The sequence below is a fragment of the Pleurodeles waltl genome, chromosome 5 (assembly GCF_031143425.1).
Source record: "Pleurodeles waltl isolate 20211129_DDA chromosome 5, aPleWal1.hap1.20221129, whole genome shotgun sequence".
Lineage (NCBI taxonomy): Eukaryota > Metazoa > Chordata > Amphibia > Caudata > Salamandridae > Pleurodeles > Pleurodeles waltl.
Genome location: NC_090444.1, coordinates 405,015,340 through 405,030,626, shown reverse-complemented (window position 1 = coordinate 405,030,626; position 15,287 = coordinate 405,015,340). Strand labels below are relative to the sequence as shown.

The following is a 15,287-nucleotide window of genomic DNA, read 5'->3' as shown; positions in this document are numbered from 1 at the left end:
CTGTAGAACGGGACCAGTGTGCACTTTCAGACCCAAAGCAATGGTGCCCAGTTTGGATAGTCCAAGGGGATTGGTTCCGGTGAAAGACTGAAAGTCAAAAAGGTTTCTATGTCCCACTTCAGAAAGGGACTTTCTTGAAGGAAAACTATGAAGGTAGAATGAGAGGAGAAATCTGATCCGCGCGCAGCTGGAACTGTAGTACCTGCCGTGGAACAGAAGGACAGATTCCTGAAGCAGGTTGCTCGCCCTGGCTACCTGGAACATTTGATGTTTCTCGCTGAAATATTTCCAAGTCCCAACTCAGAATGAGTCAAATCTGATGCTAAACCAGTTGGATACTTTGTCTGGTAAATACCTCTTGAGCTCTGGAGGAAACATGTTCAAATATTTCTAAACTTTCTTCTGGTACCAAAATAACCACAGGAATGCACTTCTAACACCTCAGGACCTCAGGTGTAGGCATATATAGGCTCTTAGATTGTCAGTCAGGCTAACCTAAAAGTCCAGTCCTACTCCAGTTACCAATGGTCCACTGGATTTCTTAACAGAAATGTTCTCTTAAGCGTTTTCATGTTCCTGGAGTCACCCAGAGGATCAGCCTTATGATCCTTGAAGATCTTTCTCTCCTTAAATTCTACAAGGAAGGGGTCCAACTTCCTCACAGGTCACAGATTCAGTCAACCTGGTATCCTTTCACAAGTCCAGCAGTACGAAGGATCGAAGGATGGGTGGGGTTCCATCTTTGTAGAGTTCACCAGTAACACCTGGTCCCTCACAAGGCCAATGGAATAAATGGAATTCCCAAACTGAGGCTGAGGACTGACTACTTTTTCAGTAGTTCTTGTTTGTATTGTTGCAAACAGGCCCAAAATGCAGTGTGTCAGTGGCCAAAGTATGCAGCCACTCTGAACGTGGGTTCTGATACCTGGGGGTATGTGGGGGAGTGCACTATGGAAATTGCTATTTCTTATCTGACACAAAAATCCAGTTAAAATTGGACCCTGGACCCACAACACAAAATGAATCAGAAGTCTAATATGACGCAGCAGGGTCCTTCACTAACTAGAAAGGAGATACAGAAGAATTGTGACTTTGGCCTTTTTGATTCCTTTTAAAAGTGCATATGTTTTACATGTACCTCAGACAGGCCTTTCATGCAGGTTATGGCACTGATGTGCTATCAGGAGAGACAGCAGACCCCCTCCCTGAATATTCTGCTGAGCTCAGTTGGTTCATCCCTGCCAGGTCAACCAGTCTATCATAGTAGTCTATTGTGTGGCTAGTCAGTGGAACTTCACACTTTACGTTAATTAGCCTATAGTGTCTCAGACAAGTCAACATAACATATCTGAAAGTTATATTTCCCAACAAAGAATCCAAGTTTACTCATGAATCGGACATTTAAAAACAGTTAGGAAAAGTTCTTGAATTCGTTCTGTAGCTGTTTCCTATTGGATAATGCAGAAGTAGTTATTTAATCTACTTTACCAGTGTTTCTAATGGGAACAGCTAAACCCAATACAGTGAAAATAGCTTTTGGTGATTAATTCACTGTAGGTGCATGTTTACATTAATTTAGGCATGTAGCACTTCTGGGTACTAAGCACCCGTCCTTATGGGCAGTAAGGTAATTTCAGATTATTAATTCTAACCAAAGATTCCTCACCTTGTGAATGTTCTCCAGGCATCAGAGTAGATCCATAAACTTTAAAGCAGTATTGCTGCATGCACATAGGTGGTGTTGTGCACCTACGCGCCATCATCGTTCCGCTCCAGAAGTGAATAGAGGAGCCACATGTAAGCGCCATCCTTGCACGCTGATGTCAGTTTTATTTCTATATGTGACTACAAAAACAGATCTGGAGCTTCTCCATGGTGTTCAAGGCAACAGATCTTGTCAAAATGTACCAGAGTACACAAGGAGAAATGCACCCCCAAGGACGATGAGGTGCAAACTGTGTAGGGATTGTTTCAAGCAGAAGTCTGTGACAAAGTCTGTTTTTGGTGCCTGTGGTCAGAGCACGACTCCAGGTCCTGTGATGGCTGCTTCTAGAAGAAATTAAATGCCATGCAGACGTTAAGGACAAACATTATGTCACCAAGCACAAGAAGACTCCACGGCATGACTGGATAAAGTCGTAAGGAAAGTCTCATTCCCAAAGTCGTTCTTGTGCCAGATCATTGTCATGGTCCACGTCTTTGGGGTACACCCCCCCCCCCCCAAAAAAAAGCATAAGTTTAAGTGGGAATCAGCCCCTTCCTGACACTCTCGGAATCCAGAAAGGGAGTCGGCAGGTCTCCCGATCTTGCTCTCAATCTCATCACAGCCAATTCAGAGTCTAGTCCCGGTGCACCCTGAGTTTCCTGGTCTGTCAGCGACATCAAAGCGACTATAAGCCTTCAGAGAGACCACACTGTATTTTAGACACTTTTTCGGCTCACTCTGGCCCAGCTTCGATCCCAAAGGATTCAAAATCACCTCCTCTCTAATGTCCACCTGCAGGTCTACCCTCTGCGCGGTCTATGGTCCTTGAACGTGCATCAAGTTCAGCACTGGCTCTGAAGCACACTAGGGTTCTGGCAGCACCCCCAGTACCGGTTCCCTTTGTGTCTGTGCCAGAGGTGGATTTGCAGCCATTGAGGTATCCCTGACTTCGGCTAGGATACACCATGACCTCCACCAAGGCAACGTCCAGCTCCAACCAGCACGCAGCTGACAAGCAATCTCTGTGATTCAGACAATAGTGATTACGAAGAAGCTTATATCCCACAATGTGATGAGGATAATAGTATGAAGAACTCCAAGATGGCTGTTGTCTGGATACTTCTTCAGGTTCCCTCCCTGCTGCAGAGGAAAGTGCCTCTTCAGTCGTTATGCAGAGGGCAACATAAGTCTTAGACCTGCAGCTCCCCACTATGGAGGACAAGACTAATGTTTCAACTGAGCTAGGTCAGGCCACTACAAAACCTCTACTGCCTTTTAACAAGGCCATAGCAGACACCATTTTGGGCACTTGTCAGTCCCCCTATTAAAAGGCAGGTAGCAAGTCACCATTGTCCTGCACTAGGGGACTCAGTATTTCTTACACAACATCCAAGGCCAGATAGTTTGGTGGCACAGGCATTCCACAAGTAAAGTAAATTCCAGTGTCTTTCCTTCCACTCTGCCTGATTGTGAGTTGAAACTGATAGAGACATTTAGCAAGCAGATTTTGTAATGTATGGCCTTTGCTCTGAGGTCAGTAAATGCCAGCTCTCTTTTTAGGGATAGAAGGACACAGGTTTTACCAGCTGTTTCACACCATCTTCAGGCATCACTTCATCTCCATAACATAGACTGGACATACAGGGCAACAGCCTGCTCTTTCTGTCAACCCAGCTTATACAACATTTTTGCCAGATAAATTAGTGTTTGGGACCCTAGCTCCAGTTATACCAAAAGTGGTTATTCCGTTTCATGTCTGGTAGGTTGTCATCCTTCCAAAATTCTTTGCTTCCTCTAAGGAGGAAGAGCTACTCCATTGCTTAGACCCAAGAGGGCAGTAAGCTGTTACATTGATTATACTAAAGAACATCAGGAGTACTGCTGTAAAGCTTCTGCATCCTGTGTGACACCTGGAGAGTATTCACAAGGTGATGAATCACCCCCTAAATGAATATCCACTAGAAAGATTGTTACTGAAGGTAAGTAAATGGTTCTGTATCAGTGGCTTATTTAGTGCTAGAAGCAGCTTTTTTTCTGCATACTCATCTTTCTGCAGACATGAGAGTTTGCATGCGGCTGTGGACCAGGCCTCAGTAGAGGCCTGTCATCTTTGCAGGATCACAGAGTGGATGGCACAATATAGTGCTTCAGTCCATATGTGACAAGTAATTTCTGTTGGATTCCTTTACCTGCAGATCACTCACCTTTTGATTATCCCAGGCATGCGACTGAATCCAGAAATGTTTCAATAGCTTTCCACACCAGTAGGAGCCTCTGGCTCTACTTGGGGGCCAGAAGAGGTGTCCCTGTGAAATCACTGTAGCCTTAAAGCACCCCATCAATATACTGATGTCAGTTCTCTTTTTCCATGCCATTGACGCAAATCCAGAGCTTTTTTTTGGGTGCTGTTTTTTCACTATCTCACCGCCCAAACCATGTAGGGACTGTGATAGTCAAATGTCCATTACAGACCCGCATTAAATCAGTATTTGGTGATTATGGTCTGACCACGTCATCGAGGCCTGTGACTCATGTTGAAAGATGCACCCGAAGGCTGTAAAAGAGAGGGTCAAGAACGTCAGAGTCTCCCCCGTTGTTGGAGTCGTCAGGGAAGAAATTAAGAAGAAATGGCAACGTGAATCAGGATGGCACTGCTCATGTAAAAGTAAGTCTTGATGTCCTCTTCCCTCACCTCATACATCTACATCAGAACTGGAACCGGTGGAAGATACTACAGAGGATCTGGCACCTGTGTTCCAGTGGACCCAGTGCCAATTCCAGAGATGTTACCGCCTCTGGCACCAACTCTCAGGCCCTAGCCCGATCAGCCTTATCCACAGTTTCTTCCTCTGGAAGTATCTTCACTTTACTGTCGGAACCGAATGCTACCAGTTTATGGTTCTCAAGCTTAGTCTGACTTTGCACCCCGGATCCTCATGAGAGTGATGGGGGTGGTACCGGCCTATATTAGGCGTGTGGGAATACCAATATTCCCTTACATTGACGGCTGGGTCATCGAGGCCATTTCTCCTGAGATAGTGTCATGCCACCTGCAGACGGTGGCCACACTGCTTTTCGATCTGGGCTTTTCCATCAACAGTCCAAACTCCCACCTGATGCCCTCTCAGCCCATCCTATTCATGGGGCAGAACTGGACACAACATCAGGTCAAAATGTTTCCCCTTCTGAGTGGGTTCTGGACATTCAGACTATGATTCTGATGTTTCAGAATGCAGTGCACATGCCAGTCCTGATGGTATTAAGCCTTCTAGCTTCCTGTATTGTTGGTCGCTCACAAACACTGACACACGCAGGCCCTACAGTGGGGCCTTCACAGGAAGTGGTTCCAACACAATGGAGACCTTCAAAGCTGTATCACAATCTCCAAGGACACTGTAGCGGATCACTGGTGATGGAGCATGAAAGGCAACCTGTCCAAAGACAAACCATTCCAGCCTCCTAAACTGATGACATCAGTTATCACAGATGCCTCCAACCTGAGATAGGGAGTTCATCTGGAGGAGTTGGAAATCAGATGCTTCTGGTCTCCATAAGAAAATATATATCATATTAATCCGTTGGAAATGCAGGTAATCTGGCTGGCCCTCATAGCCTTCCTCCATTTTCTTTGCAGGCAGTCAGTCGAGGTTTGACCGACAATACGAATGCAATGTGGCACATCATCAAGAGGGGTGGGGAGGTGTGGTCACCTCTTCACTGCACAGAAGTTCTGCTTCTCTAGTCCTGGACTCAGGGCCATCCTATCTGGCTTGTAGTAGACTATCTAGCTGGAGTACTCCAATGTAAAAGCCAACAGTCCCAATCGCTGTCATCTTACCTCCCCAAGTAGCACCTTCACCTGGAGGTTGTCCAGTACATCATACATGTCTGGGATCTATTTACCACTCACAAGAACCAAACTTCTGTGCTCTCCATTATCCACTGCAAAGACCAATAAAGGACACATTTTGCTTCAGGTGGAACTTGGAGCTTCACTACCTTGTTTCCTCCTATACCAGTATATCCTGAGGACATGAAGAAAATACGCATCTACTGGGCACAAGACATCCTGATAGACCTGGACTAGCCACAAAGGATGTGATGTGCAGACCTCATACACCTCTCTCTTTGTCCCTTGCTCTGTCTCCCTTTCAGGGTAGACCTCCGCCTGCAGTTGCAGGGGCATGCTCTGTACCCCAGCCTGCTTCATCTGCATGGCTGTAGATTGAGCGGGGTAACCTGAATTACTTTTCCCTGTCCCTCCTCAAATCACCTGTTGTGCAATTCTTGAAAGGCCTTACAAACAAGTTTCCACCTGGTTTGAACCACTGCAGAGTTGCCCCTTCAACTTCTTACTTTTAAAGGTCTTTTTAATAGGTATTACATCAGCTAGACAAGTAAGCAAGATTCAAGCTGTTAGTGTGAACTCTCTCATTAACTTCTTTCTTTCCAGACAAACTGGTACTAAGAACCAGGCATTCTTCCTGCTAATAGTGGTTACCCCTTTCTACCTAGCTCAATCTATTACCCTGCCAGTGTTCTTTCCTTCCCCACATCCCACAAAAGAGAAAGAGAACATCCACATACTTGAGCCCAAGAGAGCAGTCAGTTTATTCATAGACAGGATGAGGAAGTTCAGACTGGATAGTGACCTCTTCATAGACTAGGTAGGGAAGATGAAAGGCAAGGCACTGCACAAAAGGACATTGTCAAGCTGAATAATTCTGTGTATTAAAATGTGCTATGCCCTAGCACACAAGAACCCACCAGAAAGTAAAAGAGCTCATTCCCTCAGACCTATCTCTTTTGCTTCTGCGCTAGCGAGGGAGGGGTCCATGCCAGAGAACAGCAAATCGGTGACATGGGCCCTCTTGCCACATTTATACATGTGTGTGTACATTCCTTTAAACATGTGAATTATTCTGCCTCTTAAATCTAACAGAGACATCTAGTTACAGATTCCTTACCTTAGGATTTCCCCAGGCGTCAGTCTAGATCCATAGATTTTTCTCTAGCAGTACTCCTGCACACGGTTAGGTGGTGTCAATTGGGTCCGTCGTCAGCATTGTTCACACCAGATATGACGTTGTGGCCCCTATTTAGGCACCATCCCGGCGCGTTGATGGCAGTTCTTTTCCACGCAAGCCATTGCTGATCCGAAGAAAGAGCTACCCCTTAGTCGTTTTTGGACTGGTCTTTTTGGACTCTTGTTGAAGCTTTTTTGAGTATTTCTATTTCTGGTGCAACAAGAGATATCTTTACTTAAGACCGGGTTCAAGCCCTGCGTATCCTGCTGTCTGGCGATATCCATGACGGATCCGCACCTCGTACGTCTTTGGTGTCTGTGCACGGCTCGAAGTTGTGCTCCGAGTGCTGGGCCATGAATTTGAAGGCTTTTTAGGGAGCAGTCCCTAAAGCTGATGCCAGCACTCAGTTCCAGATAAGTCCCAGTCTCGGTCGAGAGGAAGGTCTTGGGATCAGTCGTGGAGCCCACCTCTTTGTTATCTGACTTCAAGTCCTCAGGATGATCAGATAATTCAAGGCATAAAAAGAAGTTCAAGAAAGCCAAATGTTCTTCGACTTCATCTCATCCATCAGCCGACAAGACGAGGGAGCATCTTTGATCTATGCATCCCTCTGTAGAGCCTGCGTCTGGTACGTCCCTGAGTTTCCGGGAGCAGGAGCAGCCCCTGCCCAACTTAAGGAGTATTATGAGGCCATGCGGCTCATTTTTGGCCAGTCTGACATCGCTGGTGCTCCTCAGGCCCTATGGCGTCAGAAGGGTTCCCTTCAGGTTCCGCAATTGTGGACTGGCCTTAGCTACGTGGGGCACCCATGGATCTGTTACTGGATCCGGACTGGCATTGGACGTACCACCTCCACCTTACCCTGCATCGGTCTAGATATTGGCGCTGCCCGTGCCCCCAGGTGGCACCGCCCCCATCCTCATTGCCAACTCAGACACCTAGCCGAATGGATGTCGTACGACAGAGGCCTTGACCTGTATGTTGGACCCTGAGCTGTATACCTATGGACTAGGTTAGAGTGAGGAATGGGAGGGGTCGCTGGACCACTTGGTATAACAGCTCTTAAGACCCCAGGGACTCGGGTACAGACCTAGGTGAAGCCAGTCGACTGTATACCTCCCCGGATACTGCCATGCTTTCTCATCTCACAGAGGAGGGAACTTCATATTCAGTGATGGCGCGGAAAGCAGCCAATGTCCTGGACCTTGAGCTGCCTTCAGTGGCAGTCAGGACTAACTTCCTGGCAGAGGTCCTTCAACCTGGAGATTCATCCTCTGAACCCCTGCTTGCCTTTAATTTAGCCCTTATGAATGTCCTACTGGGTACCTGGTCCAAACCCAGCACAGGGGCTCCTGTGAACAGGACCATCCTTGTGGCTCCGGACTGGGCACAAAGAGTCAGGTATTCCAAGCTACTGAACATGGCCATCGATCCTTCGATCAGACTGCCCCTTCAGGAGAATTTTCTGTCACAGCAGCAGAAAAGGGTTCTCCACCCAAACCTGTCCAGTCTCCGCCTTCTTACGTGGAGCTTCAGCGGCGGCAATTTACAGCCTTTGAAATTCTGCCAGAAGTCTGTAATGTAATCTTGGCAGCCAGGTGTCCCTCTTCCAAAACTGTATGCATCTGTCATTGGAGAAAATGTGTTGCATGGTGCACAGACTAGTCTGTTGACTCCCTTTCTGCCCTTCTTTCTGAGGCATTAATGTTTATCCTTTCTCTGGCCCAGCAGGGCTCGGCTGTGTTCACTCTCAAAGGTTATCTGTCTGCCATTTGTGCTTTTTTGCGGTTGCCTGATGAACCTTCCTCGTTTAAGTTTCCAATAATACATAGAGTCCTTAAAGGCCTTACTCATATGTTTTCTTCATCCCCATTCATTGTGTCCCAGTGGGATTTGAATTTGGTTGTGCCATTTTTGGTGTGTGCTCCTTTTGAGCTTCCCTACAATTGTCTTCTCAGGCTTCTCACTTTGAAAACAGCCTTCCTTGTGGCCATTACCTCTGCCTGCAGAGTAAATGAGCTGCAGGCATTATCATCTAAGCCGCTCTACCTTTCCTTCTATTCTAACAAAGTGGTGCTTTGCACTAGGGACTCCTTTCTGCCAAAAGTGGTTACACCCTATCCATCACCTTGCCTACCTTTTACGCACCCCTGCATCCTAAAGAAGAGGAGAGACTCCACTGCCTGGACCCAGAAAGAGCATTGTCATTCTACTTTGATCATACAAAAGAGTTCCGGGAGGTTAATCAATTCTCTGTCAGTTATGTGGGCACGTAGAAAGTTCGGGTAGTGCAGAAGCAAACCATCTCCTGATGGGTCGTACTCCGTGTTAAAATCTGCTACACACTGGCCAAGAAGCAACCACCTTAAGGGTTGCATGCTCATTCTACCATAGCTGCAACTGCGACCACTGCGTTAGCACGCAGAGTTCCAGTCCATGACATCTGTCAGGCGGCAACAAGGGCATCTCTGCACACGGTTACCAAACACTACTGTGCCCCTATTGACATGGTTACCCCACACCTTTTGCCTGATATTGACTCGTGTGTGCTGGGATTCTGCTAACCAGGCCCCAGCACCCTAAACTGTACCATTGTTTCCACAATTGGCACACTCCGGGCACACAGCTAAGTTCCTTGTAAAAGGTAACAGTGGTACCAAGGGCACTGTAACCAGGGGGAGACCCTCAGGGCTGCAGTATGTATTGTGCCATCCTAAGGGACCCCTCACCAAACACATGCACACTGCCATTGCAGATTGTGTGCTGGTGGGGAGAAAAAGGTAAAGTCGACATGGCATACCTCTCAGGGTACCATGCCCACAAACCACTGCCAATGGCATAGGTAAGTCACCCCTCTAGCAGGCCTTACAGCCCCAAGTCAGGGTGCACTATACCACAGGTGACATCATAGCTGCATGAGCAATATGCCCCTATATTGTCTAAGTCCATTCTTAGACATTGTAAGTGCAGTGGGCTGGGAGTTTGTCATTATGAACTCCACAGCTCCAGGGTGGCTTCACTGAAGACTGGTATCAAACTTCACAGCACAATAAACCCACACTGATGCCATGTGGGATTTATTGTAAATTGTGCACAGAGGGCATCTTAGTATTTAGTATTTAGGGGCTCCAATGAACCTCACTCACCAGATTCCTGGCGACCTCCAGAAGAAGAAGAAAGCAGGGCTGCTTAGCCAACACCAGCAGAGAAGACTCCAGATGCAAATTGACATGGCCTCAGCCCTACCGGCCTGTCTACAGCTTTAAAGACCCCTGCTCCATGAAGGTTATGCATCCTGCCGGACCAGCGACCTCTACAAACCCCTAGAGTACTCCTTGCCCAACAGATGACCAAGAACGCCCAAGGACGGCGGTCCTGTCCAGAAGAAACCCTCCAAAAGGACTCCAGAACTGCCCCAGATCCGCAAGCCCTGTCCACTCTGCACCCGATGACAACAGCCCGAGTCCAGGTGTCTCACCGGTCCAGAGAAGGTCCCCAGGTGATTCCCACCTTGAGTCTACCCTGGGTTGACCCCTCCTTGCCAAATCAATGATGCCTGCAGCCTGAAACCAGAGGACCCCCCTTGACTGCGACCGGATCTGACAAAGATACCCGATGCCCAAGGAGACCACTGCACCCGCAGTGCCCTGGCCTTGGGGAATATGACCGACAGTCCAGCAACGTCCAGCGGGTGCCTGACCTGCCTGTCCAGCCTTTGGCTCCCCGGAACCGACCCCCCTTGACCCAGCCTGCAGCATCTTTTGTGACCCCCTGGACCTAGTCTGCAGCATCTTTTGTGACCCCCTGACCCCTGTTGAGAAGCATTGGGCGCACCCTGCACCTGGCCGCCCCTGTGCCGCTGAGGGTGTTTGTGCTCTGGTGCTAACCTAAATCCTCCAAGCCTCTGTCCTAGAACAGCAGGTACTTACCTGCAATCTGCTTTCTACCAAGCACCCCTAGTCCATATAGGATTCCTTTGTAAACTCGACGCCAATTTTGACCTCTGCACACAGCCTGCTCTGTGTTGCTGGTGGTGCACTTTTGGGGTCAGCCTAAACTTTGACCTGTCAACATCCTAAACCCCGAAGACTTTAATCGTAAGTCATATACTTACCTGTTAACTGTGCTAATACTCCACCCTCCTCCCCCAGGACTCTACTGGCTCCTATGAAAAATTGCACTCTCAACTTTTGGAATAGAAAATTGCTACTTGCTTGTAAACTACTTTGTCTGCTAAAATAAAACAAAGTACATTTGATACATATGCTTGATACCTATTGACAAGTGTACTTACCTGCAACAAATACTTTTTGGTTCTAGATATAAAGTAACAAAATATATTTTTGCTATATAAAACAATTGGCCTGGAGTTAGTCATTGAGTGTGAGCCTAATTTCTTGACTGTGTGTGTACAACAAATGCTTTGCACTACCCTCCGATAAGCCTAACTGCTTGACCACACTACCACCAAAGAGAGCATTAGTTATTATCTACTTCAGCCTCTGTTAAGCCTCTGAGGAACCTCTGGACTCTGTGCATACTATACCTCATTTTGGTATAGTATATAGAGAGACAGCTTCCTACAACTACTGCCTGGACAGTCAGGTCCGTAGGGATGGGCACTTTGCCTGTTTGGTACTGCAGGACTTATCAGTATGATCTTAGTTCGCAGACCCACCTCCAGGAATGGTATTGCTTTGGTATCTATTCTAAGGGAAGGAATCAGCAACTAGATGTCTCTATCAGATGAACAAGTTACCTTCGGTAACGCCTCATCTGGTAGAGGCAAAACCTAGTTGCGGATTCCTTATTGACCCACCCATCCTCCTGGCTCTGCAAACTGATTTCTTGGGACTGGGACTCCCCTTTTAGAGCCCTAGTTTTGACGCACCAGTGGTCAGTGTTCATGGCCCTGCGCTCCTGGCATGGAAACAAATCCAGATCCAGACTGACATTTGGGGACATTCTAAGGTAAGCAATTTGCAACTAGATATTGTCTCTACCAGATAAGGAGTTACGGAAGGTAAGTAACTTGTCCTTTGATCCTATATAACTTTATTTCATTATTTTTGTGGGTAAAATTTGTTTTCATGTTTCTGTGTAAGTGAACATGGGGAGGCCATCTACATTTCCCCTGATTCCTACCTGTGGTTTTGTGAGCAACTCATCATGTATCCTGCCTGTTGCTCTACTTTCATTAGACAATTCCTCTATTTTTTCTGGCCCTGGGAATTCTCTATGTGCTCTCCTTTTCCTGAAATAACACGCTGTGTGATGCTTTCCCATTTGCTGTTTGCCTTTGTTCTTTTCCCTTCTTTCATGTGTGTCACTACCTGATGGTCCTCTATTGCCGTCATGTGGCAATATAGCATGAATATGCTTTGTGTTAATATTCGAGCTATACTGTAATTTTAAATACCTTGGCACGGTCCAGTATCTTTATCTGTTAGCGCCGTGCTTTTTCTGGCTGTGTTATTTAGACAGTTTGTACAGACGTATTTGATGATGCTAAGTTTACATTTCTCTGTTAGATTGCACACTTTCTGAGCTTTACATTCTTCATTTAGTATTAATAACAACAAAATATACAGATTATGGCCAGTATATAGAGTTCAGTTGATGTGGGACAGACATCCAACATTGGGGGAAGGATATTATGCTTCCGCCAGACCTTAAAAACAACTCACTGTCTTTATTGTCTGATCAATTAATGGTGGATGTTGTGAAAAGCCTCCTTCAGCTTCCATCAAAGAATTTGCCAGGCCCTTCGGGGTAAGCTGCACGCACCCTTTGAGACCAGGCACAGTTGCGATGAAAAGTCTCATTTTCTGGAAGGTGGTGTCGGCGATGAGAGCCTAAACTTTTACTTTTGTTGTCTGATTTCTTGCCCACTTTGACAGTTTAAGCAGAAAGGGCGGTTCACAATTTGATTGTTAAGGAGCACTTTGTTGTTATTTCACAGCTTAACAGCAGCACTTACTGCAAAAACTGTCCTACTGGAAATCTGCAAAAGAGCAACATGGAAGTTGGCTCATGCTAGTGCGAAAGATTACTGTTTGAATGGCGGGTAAACCATACAACTAGAAAAGCGATGCTCAAGAACGTCTTCATAAATAGCCTTGCCACTGATCCACCTCTCAGATTAAATACAGCTTGCCAGCTCGATACATTTGAAATTTAAAACATATGTAATGTTAAAACTAAAGGTTACATAACTGTAGCTTTGATACTTCTGTAGTGACATCTTTAATACATTTACACTCAATGTGCTACAATTACTAGGTGCCCCAAAACCTGCAGGGTCATTATTGATGTTTATATGCATTTTAAAAAAGATGTGGGGCTTAGCGTCCCATCTAGTTCTCACCTCAAAAGAAGCTAAGAGAGCCATAGGAATAATGGCAAGCTAAAGTGGAATGAATCACAGATCATTCCCAGCCTGGTAATGCAGAATTGTTTGAGCATATGAATTTGGGAGCATTATCAGCGCTGATAAGTGCTCATACAGACAAGTGCATTCCTTTTTAAAAACTTGGTGTTTCTTTCTATCTATGAACATCATTTGAAAAGGTATTTGATATCTTGATTCCAAACAGTCTTTTTTTCACCCTTCAGGTATCTGATTTTGAAAGCTTCATTGGCTCGCTGAATGACCAGGGATACCTTCTTAAGAAAGGACCAAGAGTGTACCAACTTCAGACAATGTAATTTGAGAAGACAGTGCCAGACAACAGGATAAACATACACATGATACATGGTGCTAGAAATGTTATCAATTGACATGGGAAAACCTGGAGGAAAACTCTTCTATTTGTTTCACCTGACGAAATGCAGTTGTATAAGTGGGATGTCCAGAAGTTATTTGACAATGTAAAAGGAGTTGGAGCACTATTTCTATTAATGTTCCTATTAGACCATATATTTTTACAGGGTGAAAAGAAAGTAAATACGCATAAATAAGCATATAGCTTACTCAGAATTCATAGAGCAAGCCTTCAGTATGTGATGAATTGAATGCAAGGTTCAAAGGGAACCACAACTTGGTTTGTTCTCATCTTTCACATATAAGAAATGAATTTGTGGAATGCCTGGCCTGGCCTGGTCTACCAATCCATAGTAGAAGAAGAAGGGCAGTATGTACTGGAGAGATAAATGATATATTCTGGAACAAAACTTTAAATAACATGTTTAAAACTTTTTTAATGGAATATATTTTCCACATAGAGAAAGGAAAATGAGTTGGCAAATCCACTTTTTGTACACTTGTAAGCATACCTAAATAGTTAAGCTGAGTTACCTTATTCAGAAACCATTCCAGAACTGTTCAACAGATTCCTAGAATTCTTTTTGAATTTGAAATTTACTCCATACATGGGCATATCCTCTTGAGGGGAGAATGCTATTCCATGTTTTGAATATTGCCTCTCAAATGTGATACAGAGTGTACAAATATAGTGCCTTTTAAAGTAAAACAGAACAGTGTCCATTATATGTTTGATATTTATCATTACAGTTGTGATAACTGTATTTATTCTGCACAATGTGGACACATAGTATATATGTGATTTTTGCAAGCTTTGAGTTGATGCATAATGTGCCAGTCTCAAAGATTTTTAGCACGTATTTGAACATAAAACAATTTTGCTAAACAATAGGAACTAATCCATCCAAATGTCTGGAGTTACTGCCCATTATATTGAGACACATACCTAAGTGTGGCTTGAATCAGAATTGTTTGTGGAGAGCTCTATATTGTTGAACATAAGAAGGTATATGGCTATATCAAATGTAAATACTTCAGAAATGTGTTTTACAAAATATTTTGGGACATTTTAGTGGTTGACATTCAGTCATTAAGAAATCTCAGTTGTTTCTTATTTTGTAAAGTGTTAATGATGGTGAATATTAAAAATTGTACATAGTTCTGTGTGCCGCCTTTTAAATATTTATATTTAGAAACAATGTTCACTGTACAAAATCTCAAAATGTCTCTTATGAGCTATCTATTTCCTTTTTACTGTGTGATTGAGATCTCATATTCAGTTTTCTCCATAATAAACAAATGCAGCACATATGTGTTTTAGAATCTCTCAAAGATTTTCAACTGAAGTTGTAAGGTTTAAACATTTGAATACTGTGACAAGCTTGATCCTTTTTTCTTTTGCATTAAAGATTAAAGTTAATGCTATCTGCTATCTACGAATTTAACTCCTGAGTTGAGGCAAGTTTTAAATGTAGATTTACTTCTGGGAAAACATCTGATAGTTCATGTATTTTTAAGCTATAGAAACAAAAGTGTTAATGCAGCAAAAAAAGAGTATTATTTTCCTTTTCCCCTGGTTGATAGTGGTGAAAAACCTTAAAGAGCATTGGTGTGTGCATGCTTGTAGGAGGCCGGCCCCCTGTGTAGTGTACAAACTAGGCACACTGTGTAGGGGGTCCAGTCAACCACACATTGGTTTTCAGAGGTAAAAACTAGATCAATTAATGCTTGAATTTTTGAGGTAGCTTGTTGGAGTAGCTAGGATAATCTTGGAGAAGTGCAAAGCATTTGT

The 15,287-nt window shown here is 44.8% G+C and overlaps 1 protein-coding gene across 1 annotated transcript in view; it reads left to right on the top strand.

The window, feature by feature from the left end:
* The window catches only part of MCM8 (minichromosome maintenance 8 homologous recombination repair factor), a 376,705-nt gene extending 362,052 nt beyond the window's left edge, over positions 1 to 14,653 (top strand). The window contains exon 19 of the mRNA XM_069234156.1: positions 13,348 to 14,653. Coding sequence (XP_069090257.1) covers positions 13,348 to 13,440 — 93 coding nt within the window. The 3' untranslated portion in view covers positions 13,441 to 14,653. The remainder of the gene's footprint in view (positions 1 to 13,347) is intronic.
* Positions 14,654 to 15,287: the final 634 nt, after the last annotated feature.